Source organism: Buteo buteo, chromosome 4 (genome assembly GCF_964188355.1).
Source record: "Buteo buteo chromosome 4, bButBut1.hap1.1, whole genome shotgun sequence".
Taxonomy (NCBI): domain Eukaryota; kingdom Metazoa; phylum Chordata; class Aves; order Accipitriformes; family Accipitridae; genus Buteo; species Buteo buteo.
Genome location: NC_134174.1, coordinates 69,025,450 through 69,048,475, shown reverse-complemented (window position 1 = coordinate 69,048,475; position 23,026 = coordinate 69,025,450). Strand labels below are relative to the sequence as shown.

Here is a 23,026-nt window from a genome sequence, read left to right as displayed (position 1 = left end):
AATTTCAGTTTAAATTTCAGACATTACAAATCTATGAAGAAATGTGGTTGCTTTGTGTTAAATTTGGCTTCCATTTTCTTACTTTTTTAGCAGTTTTGAAATACGTGACACAGGACCTCTGACCTTCTGTATTTCCTAAACACAAGCTTTATGTTTGAAGCACATGTATGTACAAGGAGTCAGGTTTTGGGCCTTTCAAGTTGGATTCTGTGATACTTAATGTGCATGTGCTAGGGCTCCCTGTTTGGAAAACAATAGCAGTACTGCAGGAACCTGAAGAACCCTGAAATGCCACAAAACCCTCTTTATTTGTGGAGCATTCAGGCGCTGGAGAGATGAACACTTTAAGTCTCTTGAAATGCTTGACTTTAATCACAGCCTTTACAAAGTTTTTGTTTTGCTTATGAAGTTTGTACTTTTTTGGTGCTTTTTCTGTTATCTACCCAAATCAAGTGCATACTTGAGCCCAGTTAAGTTTGGGTTTTGTTTTTTTTTTTCCCACTTAAATTATAGAAATAAAACTACATGTAAAGTGTTTATGGGAAAGGCTTGTAGTTCTGACCCTTTCATAATATTGTCCTACCTGGCCCTAAGACCTCGTTATAAAGAAATCCAGATCTTTCAGTGATTGACAGGGGCTGTTCTTGTTTGTGAGGAGCCAGGTATTTTTATGTATTGCATGTGAGCAAAAAAGTGAGCCGTTAGTGGTGCTGTTACTGGCAGGCTCGTGCAATAGCTGGAGTTTACAGAGGGAAAAGGCAATAAGCTCTTTTCCCTCTCTTTGGGCTACAGGAGGTGGGATATCGATATGTTCTCCTTTGCGTTGGGGTAAATATGCTATTTAAGTCAATCCATTGCTTCATTTTATTGATATAATGAATGCTGCTTCCGATGCACTGCAGCCGACATCTCGGACCACGCGTGGTTCGGGCAGCGGGGCCGGCAGGTTCGCGGTCACCCGCCTTGTGCCAGCATCGGTGCCGGCGCGGTGAGTTCGGGGGCTGGAGCTCTCCCAGGGGTTTGTGCTTGATGAAAAGACCAAGTTCCTTGCAAGAGGCATCGGAAGGTCCCCTTAAAATCATGTGTGGTGCCAAGCCCTGATGTGGGGGGCGGAGAGGGGGGCATTGCTTGGGGGGGGCATTGGGTGCAGGTGGGAAGAGGAGCGGAATTCCAGGCGGCTCGTGGGCACCGGTGGGAGAGCACCCAAACCGCGGTGCAGTGGCTCGCCCTGGCGAGCGGTGGGGTTGGGGCGTTTGTGAATTGGTGTTCAGTGGAGTCACTGAACAGGCAAACTGGCTGGTGGTCCGGCTTTCAGGCAGGAGGGCACCTCAGAGCCCACCGAAACAGATGGGATAAAAATAAGGTTTCGTTGTTTCTGCAAAGGAAACTTACTTTTATTGGTAGTTGTGTGTATCTTTTTTCAGAGATATGTTTATTCTATAGAAAGTACCCAACTGGAATGGCACCTCAGTCTGCCAAAGAGTATTGGTCCTATTGACTTCATGGCACCAGAAAATAGCTTTTAAATGGTAGAGAGCAGAGTGGAGCGAGCAAGGAGAATCGCTAGTGCTTCATCCCAAGTAGTAAACAGCCTTCTATTGATAAATAAAACAATAATAAAAGTAACTTATATTCCTAGCTGCTATCCATTTATGGGGAATTACCTAATAATAAAAAACCCCAATCCTGGTATTCACAAAATGTCTGCAGATAGGAAGTTTGCCTCTGACCCACTAAACTTGGACCTCCCCCTTTTTTTAATACCTCTTTCCACTTGTCATCTTGCATCTGATCTCCTCCCAGCGTGAGGGACAATTTATTGAGAAAGTTGAGAATGGAACCTTGACGTTCAGGGAGCGTGTGCCCATACTCGGCTGCTCAGAGGGAGCCGGCGGCAGCCCCCTCGAGAGGGGAAAATCCAAATCGAGCCAGCATCTCCTTGGATGTACTGAAGTCAGTATACTTATGTGTATGTATATGTAGTATAAGTATCTATATTATTAAAATACTCATGTCTTCAAAGTTAACATTTTTGTAATTGGTAACCTTTTAATCCTAGCTATCATTTTTTTATATATAAGTGATCATTTTTATCAGCTCTGCAAATGATCCAACATGTAGGGTTTTCAGAAATACCAGATTTGTAACTGATGACTGAAATATTTTTGAGAAGAAGTTTTTCCCTCTGTGTCCTGCCATGGCTGGCCGTGGGGCTTCCCTTGCCAGCCGTGGGCACAGCCCTGCCTGGGTCCCTGCCCCTCTGGCTGGGAGGAGTGGGGAAAACAAGCAGAAAAGGCTCGTTTTCTTCTGTAAATCGGCAGGCTTTGCCATGTTGTTTGTTTTTTTTTTTTTAATTTACCTTGTGTTTTAATGGATTAGCTGGCCAAGATGGCTTCTGTGACACCAGCACTGCTGGTGAGGGGCAGGCGGATTGCGCAGGACCCACCTCTGCCGGGGCTCCCCGCAGCAGGAGGGCTGGGGGGGCTGGTGAGGGCAGGAACCACCGATCTCTGCACGAATTTTGTATGGTAGTCCCCTTTTTAATGGTTTGTCTTCAAGGAGGGAGGATGAAGCAATGAGTCGTTTTAGCCTGTTTCAACTACCTTCTTTTTTCTCCCCTCTCCATCAAAAGGCGGTTGTTGTCAGTTTTAATTCTGATAACAGTCTAATAAAGGACTGTCATCTAAAAGACTTTAGTTTACAGACTCTACAGGTGAAGGGAAAGGGAATAAGGGATAATAATAATAATTCACATTTCAATTATTTTTCTTTCTTTTGGAGCTGTTTTTTAATACCTCTTTGGAAGCAGCGTTAAGTATTTTATGACGGCTGCTGCCTTAGAGCTAAACCGTCGGCAGTGCCGGGACGGCATCCTCGCCAGGCGGGGTTGTGAGCTCTGTCTCCCCAGACTGATGGGTACCAGGCAGCGGTGTGGGTGCCTGAAGAGCAGCCCTGAGGTCAGGGCAGGCAGCGGGGAAACCCCCAAAAACCAGGGATGCAGGCAGTCAGGGTGGTGGGGATCAGTTGGTTCATGACTAAAAATAAGGAGCTTGCATATTGCTTTAAAAAGAAGTGAGAATGGTCTACGTCCTTCTGTGGGTGAAGTTTGGGACCTCAGCGTTACTAACTTTCATCAACTTTGGGGTCAAAGTATTTAACTTCTATTTAATTGAATTGGTGGTTAATTTTATGTGGCTTCCATAGCATACATGTTTAAGTTGAAACCCTTCAAAATATTTTTTATTTTAAATATACATGGAAAATGTCTCAGATCCCTTAGGAAGCTACTCAATACTTGGTGTGATTTTTTTTCCCTAGTAGTGTTGAGTTCTGGTGTCCTTTTCCCATGCTGAACTACTGCAGATTAGCATGGGAAACAGCACAGAAATAGGAGGTTTGGTGGTTGGAAAGCTTTGACTGATAGAAATCAAGTGCTGTGTGGTTCCATATGCTTGGTGGAGACAGAGCAGCACACTGCAGTGGAAGTAATTTGTGTTATAATTGTGTCTTTTGGGTATTCCAGGCAAAAAAAGAAGAGGCAGCCAGGTCAGTGTCTGTGGTGGGGTCCTTTGGTCCTCACCCGAAGGAGCACCTCCTAATGCAGAAAAGCTCTTACAGGGCCTTTGGGCACTTGCAGTAGCTCATGGGCTGAAAGAATAAGCAAAACCCAGTGATTCACTGAATCATTAAAAAAAGTTGCAAGGAACATTATACTTGTGTGTGTTAATGCTTTTTTCTCAAAGACAGATGAAAAGTTCAAAAGGTCTTTAACCTGCTTGAAATATTTTCCTCTGTTATTTTTTTAATGTGGGTCTGTTGGGAAAGTTATTCATAACCCTTTGGTTAAAGAGGTTTTCCTGTAGGCAAAACTGAAGACAAAGACTGAAAGACTATAATGATCAAGTGCAATTTAAAATTCATTACATTGTCTGTACAGTAAGTTTTCACAATACCGGTAACTTTTTTATCTGAAAGGAAAGGTCTTGAATTACCCTTTTTGGGTAAGAGTGGATCTTCATATCTCACAGGTGTTAGTAGTCTTTACTTTTGTCTTGTTAAATAAAGTAATTTCTGTTCTTTTGTGTGTTTTTTCTTCAAGGAGGGAAATCTCATGGTTTCAATTTTTAATGTGTTGGACAATGTCAGTAGCCAAAAGGCAGGTTTGGGTGTGCTCTGTCTGCTTGCAGAGACTGTATGTGAGGGTAGAGAGGGCACTGGTGCAGACTGGGGGGAGCAGAGGGGTTTGGTGGATTTTGGAAAGGATGCTGAGCACGCTCCGTGCTGGACACGCTCTGCCTGGTGGGTCTCAGCGGGGTCAGCCTTTGTATCGCCGAGGGTCTCCTTCCTCCGTGGCGGGCGATGGAGACTACTCGAGGGCAGTGCGTCGTGCCGCATGGTTTAGCACGTGCCCTAGGACCACCGCGCGCGCGTGTGTGTCTGTCGGGTTTGCATACCTGTGCGGGGAAGGCTCGCAGCCTGCTCTTGGTGCCCTGGAAAACCCTGGGAAGGAACCACTGGCTTTGGGCAGTGGAGGTTGTGCTGTCCTAGCCAGCCGTGTGCTGGCCAGGCACGGCAGCGTGGCCCCGGCTGCTTCGTCCTGCAGCAGGGGTGGTACCCGATGGTGCAGTGCTGTAGCCAGAGGGTGCAGATCTGCCACGTGAAAACCGGTCTTCTAGGTCAGGATCAGGCTATGGGGTACAATTCACAACCTTTTTCTAGACGATGCTGCGCTAGAAGAGAAGGCGCAACAGAAAGAGCTGCTCTTCCACAGCTGTGCGCGTGGACCCTTTTCCACCTGGATGTTGACAGGTAGATACTTGGCGATCACGCATTGTCCTTTGTGATGGCTTTGCTGCCCCGTTCGGTGCCTTCACCGCATTTCCCCGCCGTCGGTGAGTTCTCTCTGAATGATCTCTTCACTGCTTCTTCAGCTGCTCTCTGCTCTTCAATTGCTTCACATCAAAACGCGCTGCCCGTCTCGGATGTTTCCCCCTGATCTGCGTGCTTGAGAAAAGCAGAGCTGGAGGGCTGGGGAAGGGCACTGAAGTGGGGTTTGTATTTCAGCAGACCAGTATTACCTTACTAACCGGGGTGTAGCGTGACTTGGCAAAAAACAGATTTGGGGAAACCACCATTGCTAGGAAAAAATTTGCAGGTTTTTTTTCCCCTCAAGGGTACATTGATGGTAGTATCTTACTACTATTTTCAAGGCATTCGACTCTTGAAATTCATGTAAATGTGGGGTGATTAATGATGATTCTATAAAACCCTTTAAAGAAGATTTTGGAAATACTTACAGCAAAGCCTGCTTTGTTTCCAAGAAGAACTTCTTCTCTCCAGCTATGCTGAGTGCAGGTGAAGGTTCCTGGCTGTCAACAAGTCACGTCCTGGGCCAGCTTCCAGTTGCTTTGGCAAATCGTACGTTATGTTAGGGGTTGATAAATTGCTGACGTGATTATTCAGTTGACTGCAAAATGAGAGAGTGGGCTTGACGACCGCCAGACACCCTGTCCGTGCTCTCCTCTCAGTTGTTAATACAATTATAGGGGTAGTCCTTTCTTCACGGAATTATTTAGCAGGAGAGACGGGGAGAGAACTTCATCAAAGGCAGGGAAATCACCAAAACTTCTCTTTCAGCTGACTGATGAAACTTTAATAAAGGGATTAATGAAACTTTAATAAGGAAACCCTGCTTCAGGAGCGTTACTCATCTGTGCTGGTGGAAGACTTCAGCTATCCAAGCAACTAAGGCTTACATTGTTTTGCTGCTTTCCTGGGCTCTTTGGGGAAATTGCATCTTCTCCTCCAAAATAAAAGAATCAAATGAGAAATAAACAGCCTTTCTGCTCATGTACCCTGTCGGAAGCCAGTAGAAAAGTCATTTTTCTAGACATCAGTTTTCATAAGAGTTACAGAAGATGTGTTGTGGATCTTTCCCAACTGCAGGCAGCTCAAATTAGGAACACACACAGGCTTTTGGAGGCCAGGTGTTTAACCTAATCTCATGGTCTGTTCTAGTCCTCAGGTGAATAAACAATAAACATGTATTACACAGTTGGATTAGTTGGACACTGATTTTTTTTTTTTAATTTCCATTGTGACTCTGGCAGAATAATCGGTTTTTCATCTACCTGTGGTTGAATGATCAAAACTTTAATATTTGTGGGCTTTTTTTTTTGCCTGCATGCCTGTTAATTAGCGCATATGCAGGTGTTTAAGTGAATTCTTCTTGGCATTGACAAATACAGTAGAAATAATAGGAGGTTTTTTGGTGATGCTTACTGAAAATATTTGACTTCTGTTTTGCTAATGCAGAGCTTATTTTGTTGGCAAATAATTGTTTATAAAGAGTCAGGCGCAAAGCTGCCAAAAGTTAGTATAACAGATAGCCTCAGGAGCCCCAATTATCTGCAACCAAAGCAGGTTCCTTTCCAAAACCCACTGACCCGCTCTTTCCCCAATGCCAACTGAGAGCAAAACAGCATTTGACGTCTGCGAGTCAGAACTTTTTAGGTGTCTGAGGCCAGAGCAGGATGGAAAAGCCTGGATGAGGTGTCTGGGCTGCGTAGCTGTGTAGGGGAATAGGACCTTACCCGAGCTTGCTCGGCTGCAGTTTGTTGCGGTGTCGCGGAGGGGCTGCGTCGCCCACCCGCCGCCCCGATGGCCACGCTTCCCAACCGCCGCTCATGGCCGAGTCCCCGTTTTCCTCGCGGAGGTGCACTTGGAAAAAGAAATCCGACAAACTCACGGCACGCCTGAAGTGGGGAGGCTGATCAAATAGTGGTTTTTTTGCAGAGCTACAGTTGGCTCTTACTGCCTGAAGGATTTCCACATGAACTGAAAACATTTGCAGAATGACATAATAAGCTAATGATTGCTTAATTTTTGAATACATAGCTCAGTGTAGAGGGAGTAACAGCTGGTGTTTGTCAAATTAGGTTTTCTCCTTAAGATTTTTACTACTTGTTTTCTTGTTTGTTTAACATATTTAGCCAAGATTGAGCTCTGAAGGTCTTCCCCCCAAGCTTGTTAGACTTAAAGGTAAATATTACATAGTCTAAAGTGTGTTTGAGCCTTGATTCGGGGGACTTCTGACTTCCCGTGTAAAACCATGGGAAGGTTCCTGTGTGGAGTATTTTTGAGATGAAGGACACTAGTATGTAAAACCTGTAAAAGTCAGGTATTTGCATGCATAATACAGGAGAACAGCCGGACAGATAACAGTAACGTTGGATGGTTAATAGAGCAAGTAATAAAAACAATTCGTGTTTGAAATCAGACAACTTATATTTAGGAAAATTCAGAATAAGGATCATTATGAAGCTGTGGAGCTGAAGGAAATCCCGACCAATGTGTTCAAATATTTGACTTTTTTACTGAGTTTTTTCATTTAAATTTAATAACTCTGCATGGTTTATATATGACTCACTACCGTCTTGTCCGTCTAGGTTATAATGATATGTTCACATATATGGGGTTTTAATATCCATGAATGGACCAACCACAAGCTAGGACTTTAAGAATAACAATTAGGAAAGGGGCTTTGAGAGTCCTTAGAAAAAATATTATACAATATATTCAAAGTCTAGCGTCTCACTAAGGTGGACATGCAAACAGCCGAGGCCACGTGGGAAATGTTGCAGGCTTTTGTTCCGTCTTGCGTTGAAATTCAGAATGATGAAACGCATCATCCTGCGTAAATCCGCTGGTTTCCGATTAAAAATAAAACCTGCTGTATCTCGCCCTTCCACAGGTGGTTGCCAGAATAGCCTTAAAGCGGTGGGCGGCGCTCAGGCCCTGGCGCTGGCCACCACCGCGATGGTGTCGGTGGAGCCCGAAGCCCCCCAGGGACCTTCGGGGCCGAGCGTCCAGCCCTGCCACGTGCTGACCTTCTCGCCCATCAAAATTCCCGTCTTGGCTTCGCCTTTTCCAGGTAAGGTCGCTCCTGGCGGCACTAACGAGCAGCTTTTTATGTTCACTTTGCAACAGAGAGGGGCTCCCGAGTGTGGGTTTGGGTGTGCGTTGTTAAACATTCAGGGGATATCGGCAGCATTACCGTAATCTGGAATTAGACTTATTTTTTCTGGTGCAGTTTAGAGGTGTTCTTTGAAATTGCGTGTTAAAAGTGAGTTCAGAACTCCCTCTGCGTTTGCAGAGTTGATGTCGCTGTGGCGTTTGCAGGCAGTATGTGAACTGAGCTGCGTCCTCTGTCAGCTTAGTGGCTTCTGTAAGAAAACGTGGTCGTAGGGCACCGAGTCTTTGCAGCAGATCCTTGGGTCGCAGTGTTGGCAGTTGAAAGGTATCTGCTCGGCATGCAATAATATTTGATTAAGACTTAAGTAGATTGTTTGGGTGTTTATAATTATACAATATGCTGGATGAATGTAGCCATGGTTTTGTATTTTTTCCCGGTAGGTTTAGATGTGGTTGCTTACTGGAAAAACCACTATTTTCTTAGCGTGACATTGCATAACAACTTTCTGCGTATGGCAGCTGGGGAAGTACTACGGCATCCCTGACTCGCTGTGGAAGTCTGACTGATTTAAAGTCCTTAGGGTAATTTTTGAAACTGTTTGTACTTTGAATGCTTAAGGCTATATTTAGAAGTGTTATGTACCGATTAAGTTAAAAATTTAAATTAGGGTGCGTTTTCCATCTTTTTGGTACTTGAAGTGTAACGCAGCAAGATACAGTCAGATTGAATTTTGCAGAAGGTATGCAGTTATATTTTTGGTGTTCAGACAGAGTCTTCAGATGAGAAATGTATCTCAGTAATTATTGTTCCCGTTGAGCAGCCACTAGAATCACCCGGATAAATGCCTGCCAAGGGCGTACAGCAGTGGTTTTGTGTTAGAAAGTCTGAAGAGCGAACTGACTCATAGGAATAAAGGTACAAGTCTTTCAGACTTTGTCGAGAAAGGACGGTACTGAAATAAGAACAGAAAGCAGAGTTAATCGCTGCTGTAGGGCAGGGAGCTGGTGGTGATTCCCGCAGAGTATTATTTGACCCACAGAAACCATTTTGCCTGTTGGTAACTGAGCATCTTAGAGGAGAATCCAAAGGGGAAAAAAATAATTCTTTTTCTGTGCTGAAAAGCAGAATTACATGCCAGATGTGTTCTTCCCTGAATTGAGATGCTCGGGCGATCTGGGAAGGAGCCGTCGCAGGACTTTTGATTTACAGCTGCGGAGGTGAGCTCTGCGTGAAGTGTGTTAGACGTGATCGAATATTATAATGCCGGGAAGCTCTGCCACTTTGATAACTGGCTCAGCTCTGCAATGATAAACATGTCAGGCCATGATAATTGTTGCTTTCCTTTCGAATGAGTGTATGATAGGCTATCAAATATCATGCTTTGAGTGCCTGAGCAATCATCCTATTATCAATCATTCACAGTAAACCATACACTTCTGGGTGTTTTCTCCTACAGAATATATAGTAGCTTTTTAGAAAAGAAAGCTTGAAAATGCCCAGTCCACGTACAATAAACTCGAGATCCAGCTAACCGTTTTTCTCTATTAATCACCGTCTCTGGAGGGAAGGCGAGTGCCTTTGCAAAGGCTTACATAAAACATTTTTATGAAATTCCTTTTTATTGTGCTGGCAGAGAAGAGGACTCGAAGGTGTTGGGTTTAGATGATCCCTGTCAACGCCAGCGTGATGGACGGCATCCCCCGCTGGTGCTGGGCTGGGAAGGAGCGTCGGGGTGCCCGTGGGGCAGGGACCGCTCTCAGCCGGGCTGGCGTCCGCTGCCTGCGGCCAGGGGGGTGCAGCCGGAGCCGCCCGATGAAGAAGGGCTGAGGGGTTCTCTACGTGCTAACGAAGGAGCCGGGCTTCGGATAGGCATGGGCGAAAATGGGGGAAAAGCAGGTGCAGAAGCTGTAAGTCCAGCTACGGCTACTCTGTGCCCGCTGGGGCGGCCGGGGGCTGCCCCCGCTCTCCGCTGCCAAAACGCGGCGGGCGAGGGGCTGGAGCTGGGCTTAACTTAATTTGCGGGAAAAAATCGTCAGTTGGCCACAGGCAGCTCTCTGCTGTCAAAAATAAGTGTCTCTATTGCCTTATAAGTTAATGGCTGGGAAAGTGTCAAGAAAGCGTAATCGAATGTACAGATAATCCCAAGTGTGGAGCATCTCTGCAACCCTGTTGGCCTCTCAGTTAAAAACATCCGTGCGTTGGCGTTTATTAAAGATGACTTATTGTTCTCAAAGAGAAATACCTCTTGAAGAGAGCATAATCTGCGGACCCTGGGGGCAGCTGTGTTTTTCTTGATCCATGTGTCATTTATAAAGTAAGATGGTAATTAATGAACTTTCCGTGTTCTCCTTGTCTAAAGTTTATGCAAGTCAATGTTCACATAATAGGAATGAATTTAGGAAATAAAAGATTAAATTATTCCTAACCTAAATCTACATGTATATTGGTGCCTATAAGGCTGAATGTTGTGTGCTTAGTTATACACTGTTAATTGATTATACTGGAGATCTGTATTATAATACTACCTTGTGCAGAACTGTGTTTCTAATCATGGCAGTTTGTTCAATCAATAATCTTATAATTGAGTATTTACTTTTAAGGAGGCCTTTTAATATGATTAGTTTTGCAGCCTTACAGTTCAGCTGTGTTACTTTCTGCCAGCCTAATTAGTAAACTTGGTGAGTTAGTAAGAAATAGCAAATTAGTGAAACAAGGCGAGTTGTTGGGGGGGTATGGCAGCGGGCGCTGGCTGGGCGAGGATCCAGGCTTTGGCGTTTTTCCAGCCTTGCAGAGGAAATTTCTTGGAGCTTCCTTGAAGCAAATCACCAGGTCCCGTGAATTAAGGAGAACTGAAAGTATGCAGAACGCTGTGGTAATTTTTACAAGTTCATTTCAATACAATTTATTTTGCATTTTGTAGAAGAAAATCAGAAGTAGAGCTATAATAGAGTATGGGTGGTTTGGGGAATTTGAAACCTTTTGTAGCCTTTCCCTGTGCGGGATGCTGTGAAGATCCCGGCTGGGCCTTTGGCCCTGGGATACGGAGACGAGGGTGGGATGTGCGGGTGGGGGGAGGATGGCGCAGGTTTGCTGTGCCCTTGGCTCTGCGATGGGAGAAGCTTCTGTAATTGCTTTTGCCATTAGGTATTAGTTTGGCACCATGCTGATCTTAGAAATGTTTAATGGTGAAATAAATTGATGGAAAAGAAGAAATGTAAAATACGCTATATTTAAGTTTGAGGAACCTGTTTGTCTCTACGTGAAGTGGTCTGTGATCTTCTGGAGGGCTAAGGTTGCATGTTACAACGTCATGCAAAATGAAAATACAAGCAAGGCTCTGGCCACCAGTGAACAGTCAAAAAAAAAAAGCAAAAAAAAAAAGCCAGAGAGACACAACTTTTTCTCACCCTCAGAAGTTCATGCTCAGGTGTTTATATCCCCCCCGGTCTTGGGTCGAGGACTCAGCACCTCTGCGCTGAGGTGAAATGCCAGCTCAGAGCACGGCATCCTGGCCCTGATGAGACGTTATCTAAATCAACCATCCTGGAGGTCAGTGGCCTGGACGTGTTTCTGTTTTCTAGCCGTAAGGCATTTCCTTTGTCCCGAGAGCCCACTGTAGACACAGTCCCTCCTAGTATAGGACATGAATTTTCTGCTCTTAACGCTTCTGGACTTGAGATTTGAACTGTTAATATCTGTTAAAAATCAGAAACCCAATTGTATTTCAGTATGATGTGGTCCTCTGCATAAATTGATATTAATAATCCTTGTCTTGGTGCTACAGGGGTTGGAATTCAATACCAATGTCATTCTCGTTTTGTGTTTGGGTTCATTTACTGCTGATACGATTGGAAATGGCTGTTCACGATCTATAAAAGATGGTTTCTGCCCTTCTGCCATTGCCCTGTGTAAACGCGTCGTGTGATTTGTGTAAGAGTTAAGTGGCTGCTGAAGTAACTTTCTGGAAGTGAGGAATCAGAGTGATGTTGTCAGCAGAAAAGGAGGGAGCAGGGTGTTCTGTCCCTCCTTCCCCAGTCCTACCTGCACTCTAAAAAATCTTGACTTTCAGTGTGCATGGAGAATGTGTATTGGAGTTTATTTGGTTTTTTTTTTGTTTTTTTTTTTTAATTTGGTAATACTAGATAGAGCAAATCTATTTTTCTTAGCCACCTGAAAGGCACGTTATTCCTTCCTCCCTATCTTTCAAAAACCACATCAGTGGTCAGGTTCCTTGTGGACTGGAGTGTGAGAAGACCACCGAGCGCCTGGTGCCCTGACTCCAGCTCAGTAAGAGCTGTGGGGGCTTTGCCGATGACTTGAATGGCTGTAGGGTCACATCTACAAATAGGGAGTGGGTGTTTGATAAGCCTGAAAAATCAAAAATCTTGAAATCCTTGCATGTGTTGTTGCAGAAGGATAAAGCTAAATGCAGACCAAATGTGATGTAGAAAGCTAACGGTGCCTGGAAACAGTGAGGCTCCAGGATATTACAGAGAAAAGTTGAAATAAAAAATTAAATAAAAATGAAAAAGGAAATAAAAATTAAATAGAATGTAAGGTCAAAAGTCTATTTGCACTATGGAAGCTGATGGTGCTGGCTCCTCTAGCTGTGCCCCAGGGAGATGTCATGGGAGGTCTTGAGGGCCTGGGCTTCTGTTTCCAACAGCTCAAAGAAAGTGTTCTCCTGCTTTCTGCTTTTCTAGACTGGTTTGGTTTCGCTAGCCATTTCTCATTTGGTTAAAAAAAAAAAAAAAAAAAAGAGGCAAACGATGTAGAAATACGTGGGGAAAACCCCAGAATTCTGTTCCAGACAGCAGCTTGAGTAGTTACTGGAGGAATGTGATACTTGAAATTTTTGCAGATGAAAACTGATGGCCCTTAGACTTGATTTCCAGATTTTATCCTCTTCAGGCATTCCTGTCTCAAAACTGCTGATCTCAAACCATTCAAGAGCAGTCCTGTGGTGCTCAGGTTTGTAATACGGTTGTGAGGTATTTGTACAATTGCCAGATACATTATTCTGTTTTCTGTGTGCCAGAATGTAGGAGCCTCTCTTAATTCATTGTAGCATTTTCCCACAAACTCTGAGCATGCTGCATTGATGCCATTTTTGTTTACAAAAGTTTCTTTTTCCCTGATATTTTTTAAACAATGTTAAATGTTTCAATTTGCCTTCATTGATAGGGTTTTTGATGTGCTTGTTTTCTTTTATTGAGGTTTCACTGGGTTTAACACAGTGTCTATTATCATTCCCTTACGGTGAGTTCTGCTTCTGACATGCTGAAATGCAGAGTGCCGGCAGCAGCCCCGTGGAGAACTTGGCTAGAGCAGTTTTCCTAGTTTTAAGCTGGTAAGAAATCAGAGCTGTGTGGTGTCTTCCATACAGTATGCAGAGCAATGCCAGGTAAAATGCTGATTTAGCCATCTTCTAAAGGCGAATATCCTGAACATTGTAACTAGACTTCCTTCTGAAAGTGGTTAAAGCTGTACTTATGGGGGCTCCTGCAATGGTAAAAGTAATTCTTTGGCACCATTTTCAGTTTCTTTTAAACACTGTTGAGGCTCCAGTGGTCAGGTTTGAGGGGGGTCTGTGTTGTGGTCAGCCAGCGTTCGCTCTTGGAGGGAGGGATGCTCAAGGTGGTAGCGTGTAACCTAAAATACTCACGCTGCAATTATCAACTGGCATCTTCTGGAGGGTAAGGTGGAGTTATTTTACCTTACGTTTTACCTATGAGGACTTGAGATAAGCCTCAACCAAGCTGGAGATACAATATCAATGCTGTTGGCTAAACAAATGTGAAAATGTTGGCAGCTGAGTCGTTCATAAGCTGCTCACTGAAACATCCTTGTGTATCTAATGTAGCCATGTGAACACTGTCTTTCGTGGCTTCAGTTGTGAGTGTCTGGTGGAAGAAAATACCAAGTTTTCAATACTAGCAAATACCCTTATCCCTGGAAAAAAAAAATCATCCTTAAGCAGAGGGAAGCCAGCTCGGTGAATCTGACGTGCTGACGTGATACATGGCTCTGTGACGTTTGGGATGCAGCTTCTGCTTTCTGAAAGCTTTGCATCCCAAAAGGTGTTGGACCTTTTCTAGCTCTTTCATTAAATGATCCTTTTGCTCATCCTTTTGCTAGAGAACCTCGTGGCTTAAGTTAAATTGTTTGCAAGCAGCGTGTTATAAGCAGTTCTTCTTCAAAAAACCTCATGTTTCTTTGAATAACTCTAGCCTCCATCAGCTGGGATTAAGAGAGGGTGTAAAAGCTCCTTAGTGAGAGCAGTAGAAGAGATTCGAGGTGGGGTGGAGCCCAGGGGCTGGTGGTGATGCAGGGATGGGCCTGGAGCATCGCCTCCCTCCCTCCCCCAGCCCGGGGGAGCATCACTTGCTGGTCACTTCTCCCTCCAAACGGGTTTTGTTCCAGTGCAGAGATGCTCCGTGCTGGGGACAGCCTTGTCTTGGGGATCATGCGTGGGAACCTTCACTACAGTAACACTCAGGGACCTGGGGATGGAGCCCTTCAGAAACACCGTGCAGTGAGAAGGGTCTTAGCGCACTATTTCCATCCTCTGCTGAGCACGGCGACGACTGTTCTCACATCAAGGAGCTAAACCAGAGGAGGTTCCAGCGGTGCTATTGGAGCTGAGTTTTGGGTTATTTGTTCCTTTTTTTCCTTTCTTCTTTTTTCATATAGTGGTGATTCTGCTCATATATGTACCAGCCAAAACGTTCCCTTAAATATTTAATGACAGCCTTGCTGTTAACTTAGGTTTTGTGCCAGATTTAACATAAAGACGAAATAGGAGCTTGTAGAGGTGCAGCTACTCAGTGATCTGGGCTGCATCTTCATGCTTATTTGCTCTGCTGGTAAAGAGAAAACTTAATTTTCCAACACTATCAAGCCAAGTCTTTGAAGAGAACTCTATCTTAAAAAAAAAACCACAAACTAAAATGCAATAAACTTTGGGAACGTAAACAGTTATGTGGAGTAAATGAGGTACGGGATATCTAGTAGTCTCTAATACCACTTCTGTGGCTACTGTATTAAGAATTGGGGTATTTATTTTCTTACCCTCGCATACGATTTCTTAATTATTTGAGTGAAAAAGGTAAGATATGAGTCTGCGGTTATGGACTCTGTAAATTAGCAGTGAGTACAAATATTAAAAAAGGCACCATCTGCCATATAAACCATTTGCCACCTGTTCCCCTGCTTTCAGAATTATCTAATGGTTTAAATTTAATGTTTTAGCCTGCCACAGAACAGCTGGGAAGTGACTAAGTATTTTTCCTATCAGTACCTTAATGGCCAAGCAACATTATATGTTAAAAACAGCTCTTAATGCTAGCGTTTTTCTACATGCTCTTTCATGTGTCTGTCAGCTTGCTTCATTAGCAAATTCTGCTGATATAAAACACATTTTCATAACAACAATTACTCAATTATTTTTATGGTGTTTTTTTGGAAGAAACAGCTTCTCTTCCACAGCAAACCGAAGTGATGGCTATTTCGAAGTGGTCATGGCATTTAGTAAGGGTTCGATGCCCGTCGGGGGAAGGTGGTGTGACGGCGGAGTTACTGGTGTGAAACCCTGAAGCTCAGCCTAACATCTTCCCTCCCCATCTCTTCCTGCCGTCGCAGGTGAGATTGAATGAGCGAGGTGAGATAAAATTTGTCTGTAAGAAATATTTTTTCTGGGAAAAGAAGTTTAAGAAACTGAGGAGTAAGGTTAGACATCTCTAGCACCTTCCAGTTACCTGGCGGTTTGTTCTGCTCGTCTCCTCTCCTCCCAGCGCCCAGCTGGTGGGCTGGGGCGGTCCAGCAAGCTGCTGGAAATTGGTCCAACCTCTGCGGAAACTACAGACGCTTTTCTTTCTTAAGAAGATTAATGAAAAAAATGTAACCCAGTGAGTAAATACTTGGAAAGTTTGTGCAGTTCTGGGCTTTTGGATCATTTCTCCCTGCTCTGCCAGTCCGGCTGCGCTCTGCAGGGCTCTGTTTCTCCAGGTACTCATTCCCATCGTTAAGGCGATTCACTCGGCGGTAGTTTTCCTTGTGCATTTGTTATTTAAGGTAGCCTGGCCGTTACGTATACCAGAATTCCTAGATGTTAGGTGAGCAAGAAATAACGATTTTGGAAAATCAAATGAGCAATTCCAAATATTCCAACCAGAAATGTGGTGTTCATCTACTCGGGAAGCTTTTCTTTCCCCCTCCTGGGTGTCCTATGTGTCTCGCAGTAAAACAGGTTTGACTTTGAATACTGAGTAGTTCTAACAAGCTTGTTGTAAATGATCTGCCCAGCTTTAATGCTGTGTAACGAAGCAAGCAAATGAATGTTTATAGTTATTAAAGTGATAACTTCCTACTCGAGCTAATATTCAGCATAAAATTACTTTTCTGTTTCATATCTGTGTTGGCACATGCAAGGGAAGGCATGCATGTACAGTGGGTTTCTGACCTAAAATAATGCCAGAGATCACATCTAAATGAGTATCAATTTTCTCCTCCCACTGGACAATAAATCTCTGCTGGAAACTGCAAGTGCTCAGCTGCCCAGTTAAGACTCTCTAAGAAGTGGGGTGACTGTCCCTAAGATGGTTCTTATTGTTTGTGGGAAAATTCAGCCATTTCTTTGGGTTACCAAGGCAAACATAGTGCACGAGAAGGAGAGGCAGAGTGATACCAGGAAGAACTTTTTGATATTGCAAATTTTTTACACCATCCCCATTGAAAAATAAAGTCAGTCAGGGAGCATTTATTGATGCAAATGTGTGGATGGACTAAACTGGCTTTATGGGTCATGATGCAGTTAGTCAATACAAATAGATGGTGATTTCCAAGGCATTATGATGATGTCTGTCTGAGCTTTTCTTATGCATCTATAGGAAAAGACATCTCTAATCCTCCTTTTCCTGGAATATCATTGACATGACTAACTGGAAGTAGAAGGGAAGATCTTCTGGTGGGATAAAAATACACTTGCAGAGGGAATTTACTGCTGTGGTACTTCGTCTTATCTCTTGCAAGAATCCTATGGCCAAGCTGGTATCAATTTCAAATTAGTCTTGCTTCATTTATGCCATGTTCTTGGGTAAACAGCTATTTTCTCTAGTGTGAACCAGAAGAAACTGGTTCAGTGTCTTGAATGTAATATCAAGATATTGACAATAGCAAAAACTTAATTAAATATTTCACATAGTAGTTAGAAAAGACAAACAACCCAAATCCTTTCATTCATGCCCAACTGTTTGCTTGGTAAATGTCATGAAAGTCAGACTTAATTTACTATATGTTTAACTGCTTGTTAAAACAAGTAGTAGGTTTTTTTCTTCGAAAAATGCCACTGCACTGCTGTAGAGAGAGTTTAAATCGGATTTCACGTGTTAGTAATAGCATTTACACTGTTAAAATACCTGCGGGGTGGTTTTTCCCTATTCAGGAGACAAGCAAGTGGTGCAGACCTAGGCACTTACTGCTGCTGATACTTGGAAGATTAATACTAATGTAGCAGTTAGTAGTTTTCCCTGCGGGAAGCAAAGGCAGTTCGAGGAACTTTGTCTGAACTGGTCACGTTTTGCTTTTTCCCAGCAGGACGGGTCCCCAGGGCTGTGGTGGGCTGCAAGTGCTGCCAGCCCCCCTTGCCGTGGCACGTGGAGACTCAGCTAAGAGCACGCTGTGTATCACTTCTCTTCCTCTTTTATGCTTTGTGATCATTTGGCCAGCCTCATAATGTTTTCATATCTCTCTCGGGAGTTTTGAAATCCTGCCTTGGCGGGATGTGGATGCCCGAACTCTCTCTCGATCTCACGCCTAAGACGAGGGCTGTAACAGGGGCAGGACTGGTGGGATCTCCGCGGGTCTTGCTCGTGGCTTTACGGGCTAGATTCTTCCCGCCTGAGGCAAAGGGGACCACTGAGGATCCATGGGGAAAGGTCTCCTTTTCCAAACGGCTCCTGAGATGCTAACCTGCCCACCAGTGTTCCCGAAGCGTGATCCCTAGGCTGGGGCCGTTTTGTGTGTTGGGGGGGGTGTGTTTCACACCCTTGCTCAAACATTTCATTTCAGATCAGTTCAGCTCCTCCTCACTAGCTACAAGAGACACCATTTCCCCCCTTGCAAGACTTTTCAGTAGAGGATTCTCCTGCTTCATGTTTTTCCTGTTGCAGACTCAAATTTAGTTGAGATTTCTGTAGCTTAAAGCAGAGTCTTGGCTAAACCTGATATATTGTAAGTGGAGCAGAAGTCTTAGAAGAAAAAAACCAAACTGACTGAAACGAAGAAGTAGGTCTTGCAAGAATAACGTAATAGTTTCAAGAAGAGAGTTGTTTGATTGCCCCCCTCCAGGAGAAGATGAACGGATGAGAATTACTGTTTGTGAACATGAGTTTTAAATCAGAGCTGAAGGAACGCATTGTTTTGGTGGCTGCTGTTGTTGTTTCCCTAAATTTATTTATGCAATTAAACCATTAGGAACTTTGCATGCATTGCCAAGGCTTAATACAGTTATGATGTAACGTTGCTGCAATGCAAAATAATTCAAGGTACGATGACGCCAAGACATCTTTTCTGAACTGCTTAATGGTACCCACTGGAAATATTGTGGAGATTTTGAGAGCGGTACAAAGGAGCAAATTTTGCTAAGGTCCATGTAAAAGGTGGAAAGATGCAACAGGAGTGACGTTACTTTGTGTCCGTTTCTCTTGTGCTAGAGAAAATTTTAAGTATGTTCCCAGTGAGAAGAGAAAGGCACGCTTTTTTTAAAAATTATTTTTCATAATACGTTCAGCCAACTTCATTCTGTTTTTCAGATTTTTTGGGGGGGTGGGGCTTATGTTAATATTGTAAAAGGAAGCTGTAGTGTGGGTTTCAAGCAACATGTTGTCAATGTTTGACCTCAATTTGCGATACTGAATCAGCTCTGTATGTTGTGTAAACAGCGCAAAACCACTGTCTGATGGAGGAAGAAAATTCTGTGCTCTTGGTGGATTGATCTCTTCTTGTAGAATTTGCATCTGCAGAATCTTGTACCTTCTGGTAGAAATTCTCAGTATGATGTGTTAGACAAGGAAATAGTTTCACAGCATTCCCTGAAATAGAATGGGTTCTCGAAAGGCTAATAGCTTGTTAATTTGCTCCGAAACAGTTTGTCTAATGTAATTGTGAACTGAGTAAACCCCCTGCCACAAAAAGCGTCCTTCAGATAATTTAAGAGTCCCATTACATTTAATCTTGGAAATTAAAAATAATATAGAAATACCTGTTTGGAAGACTATTTTAAGGAAACCCAAACGCAAACATAAATTTCAGGGAACCGTAGCAGTTGTGTGCTGTTGCCCGTGAGCAGACGGAGGGGGTCTGCAAGGGCGAGACCTCAGGGTGGTTCCCTGCCAGCCCGTCTGCCGCTGGCTGTGGTCCTCCCGCCCGGGACACCGGGGGCTGCCACGTCCTGAGGGGGGCACAGGGGCGGGGAGGGGTTGCTGTTGGTTTTACTTCCATTTATCCGGAAAAACAGCTATGCCCCTTCAACCTCTTGGGTGGTGGGAAGCAAATTTATAGCAATTTTCATGGTATTTTTAACCAGTTACGGTTAGGAGTCGGTGGACGTTTTCTGCTTGACTTCATGTGTTTCTCAATCAGGCCTCACTATAGAAGTGTAAACAAATTTAACGAGGTAAAATGAATCTTAGTTTGCTGGCCAGAATATAAATAAGGAAAATTAATTAAATTCCACAATTTTAAGTGTGCCATAGATGCTTCCCTAGAGTAGCTAAATAGAATTTCATTGATTTTATTGTAAATTTAGTTCTGTTTACCGCATGCAAAGCGCGACGACGATGTTGCTGCGACCGAGGCAGGAGGGCTGGCCGCCCCGGGAAGGGCTGGCGCTGGGTCCGCGCTGACCCTCACCCCGCGCGGGGGGCGAATGCGGGGATTCGGGGAAGGATTTGCTCTGAACTGCAGACCCCGGCGCCGAGGAGGCTCTGCCTGATGCTGCGACTTGACGCGCGCGGAACCTGCAGCGGTGAGGTGAAGGCAGGTGACGTCACGTCCCGAAAATCTGGAGTGAGGTATGGGGAGGAGAAGTGTTCAGCTGAAGGTTTACCAAAGGAGCCGGGCTGTTTGGTTTGGGGAGCTGGCAGCAAATAACCCAAAGCAGAGAGTCCGTCTGGCGTGGGTTTGTTTTGCAGAATGGATAAAGCAGCAGAGGAAAGTCTGACCAGACGCCCACGGTTCCAGGAAAGAAAACCCTCCTGCCAGGCCCTGTATCGTGTTGACTTCCCACCGTGATTTCAAGAACCAGTTATTTTTTTAAATCTCAGCTCAGATGGCATCATAAAAATTGTGCAAGAATTGAAAAAAAGAGAGAATTGCATTTCCGGTTTCTACTTTGCCAGTTTCAAAATTCCAAACCTAATTTATAACTCAAATCCTCCTAGAAATAAGTATTTGAAGATTTTACTCCCAAACACAATGGATTAGCTGATGCAGAAATAATTACTCTGATACGACGGAGAGAAAGTGGAAGTTCCAAAGGTTTGATGCTGCATAATTTAGTGTATTCTCTCAGAATTACATCCTATTAAATGAAGAGATTGATATTTTATGCTGGAGTTAGTTTTCATAAAGCTGCAAAGAAATCATGAAAGTTTTGCAAATGGGACCGTATTAAGGAGCAGCGGGAAGCGTTATGGGAGCTGAAAGGTGTGGGGCGTTCATCATCCCCTTCCCGTCCCCGGTGCTGGGCAGGCACTTCCCAGCTCTGTGGCTCCTGTGGGTGCAGGATGGGAGCAGGATGGGTGCAGGATGGCCACGCCACAGCCCTCCCCCGTGTTTGCTGATGCATCTCGGTGCACCCTCTGCTTGGGGAACCGCCACGTTTACAGCCTGGGAGACTCAGCTACTGCGAAATGTGCCGAGCGGCACTCGGCATAAATCACAGCTCTTGGGTTTGGGGACCTACATCCTTATTTGCCAATTTTATGTGATGGAACGCGTGAATAATTCAAAAGGAGCCTTTCATCCGATACTGGCTGTCACATTCCTGGGTTGGGGAGGTCCCCCTACACGGCGAGGTCAGCTGGGTTAGGTGCTGCTGCATTGAGAAACTTGCTGAAAATCTCATATTAACTTTTCTTTCCATTTGAGGGGACTGGATTATTGCTGTGTAACGCAGCAGGAGCCAGCAGTGCCTAAAGTGATCTCGGTGGAGTTTGAGACGCGTGTCCCTAGAAACACATACGAACCACTGCTAGACAAACACGATAGCTCAAATGCTGCTTCTCTGAGCCATCAGTTACATCTCATTTGTGTTTTGCTGAAGAGTAAAATTGTAATGCCACAATCATGCCCTTTATAAAAGGGAACTGGGGGGAAGTAATCTTCAAAATGAGAATCCAGAAAAATTTAAATTATTGATACTTTAATACCACTATTAATAGTGACATTGTTTTAAATATCAATAAATAATTCAAACGTTGAGAATGTGCTGGTTTAGGCCCGGATTTATAAGATGCAGTGGCAGACTAAAGAAGAGTTTAGCGTGTTGCATTTGTAGAGGTGGGTCCTGGGGTAGGGACGCGGTACCGAGGACCCGGTGCCATCCTCTCTCCAGGCCGGCCCAAAGAGGGGAGGATTTCTCGCAGGAAGGATGGTGACAGCGAGCGATTCCCCTCTGCAGTGGCGGCATCAGGTCTTTGCGTCCCAGCCATCCATATCGGCTCCTCTGGCATCGCGCAGCTGAGATCTGGGATCTTTTGCCCAGTGTCCATCCGCTGGGAAGGCGCGGGGCGATTCCCTGGATCCGTTGCCCGCTGTCCCTGGAAAAGCAGAGCTCGGGAAGGGGGGCTGGGAGCCACCCACGGGCGGCTGCCCGCGCATCCCTCGTGCTCAGCGTTGCTTGAGAGGGACTGCGAGTGATCGTGCAATGGCCATCCGTCCGTCCATCCATCCGTCCGTCTGCAAGAGCTGTAAAGCTTGGGCTGGAGGTGGACCACGGACCCAGAGCCCTGCAGGAGCCGCAGCCCCAGCGCTGCCAGCTACTGCTGCTCGTTCGTATGCTCAGTAAGTCACTTCGGGAGTGACAGTCTGCATGATGTCATCTTTTGTTGGGTGGCATTGGTTTTACTAGCTATTAAAATGAAGCACAGGAGAGAAACAGTCTTTTAAAATAAAAGGGTAAACAATTTTTTAATTTTTTTTCATAAGTGAGCAGAGGAGCTTGGTTTTGCTTCACACGTTGCTTATTTTGGTAAATCGGGAGGATGATTTAATTCCATGGGCTTTGTATATCACACAGACTAAGCATCCAGATTTCATACACTTTTAACAAATGAACAGCCTGACTTTCAGTGCCGCCAACTCCGGCTTTTGTTATGCCTGGCAGGTGCGCTCTGTTTACTGTAGGCAAAGATGATTTTGCTGGGAGAATGGTCGTGTTTGAATTTTTTTTCTGAATTAGCATATTGTTTGCTTTCCAGAGGATCATGTTCACCAGGCTGCTTGGGTTTCGAAGGCTGTAGTCGCTTTGGAAAGGATAAAGGTAACTGTCCTTTCGCCATTTGCTGTAGGAGGACTCGGTACTGTTGTGTACTTTTCCTCTGTAAATGTATGGTGCTGGCCATGTGTTCCTGAGGTGTGTTACAGGAATTAATTTAATTAATAGATGGTGGTGAGCTCATATCATTCGTGGAAATGAAAATGAGTATCAGTGCTACCACCCAGTGAGGCAGGGAAGTTTGTTTAATCCTGCTTGGTCCCCACCTGCAGACTGCAGTGCTGAGATGTCCAGACTCTTCCTCCCGGTTTCTGGTGGCAGCTCGGGTTTGGGCTCGGGTCTGACAGGGCACGCGGTGGGCTCTGTCCTGCTGGGGAGGTTTTGTCCTGGGTGGGTAGAGCATTCCCCTTTTTACTATTTTCCCCCTTCCCTTCTGTCTTTTCTTGAGCCCTTTCCCTCTCCTGCCTCGCAGCCCAGGTCAGCTAGAAAGGTTTTCGGTATTTCTTATTTTCATACTGAATCATACTGCCTCAAACATCGCCATCGTTATCATC

General features: G+C 44.6%; 1 protein-coding gene across 1 annotated transcript in view; it reads left to right on the top strand.

The window, feature by feature from the left end:
- The window catches only part of TCERG1L (transcription elongation regulator 1 like), a 94,678-nt gene that overhangs the window by 7,140 nt on the left and 64,512 nt on the right, over nt 1-23,026 (top strand). The window contains exon 4 of the mRNA XM_075026648.1: nt 7,754-7,933. Coding sequence (XP_074882749.1) covers nt 7,754-7,933 — 180 coding nt within the window. The remainder of the gene's footprint in view (nt 1-7,753; nt 7,934-23,026) is intronic.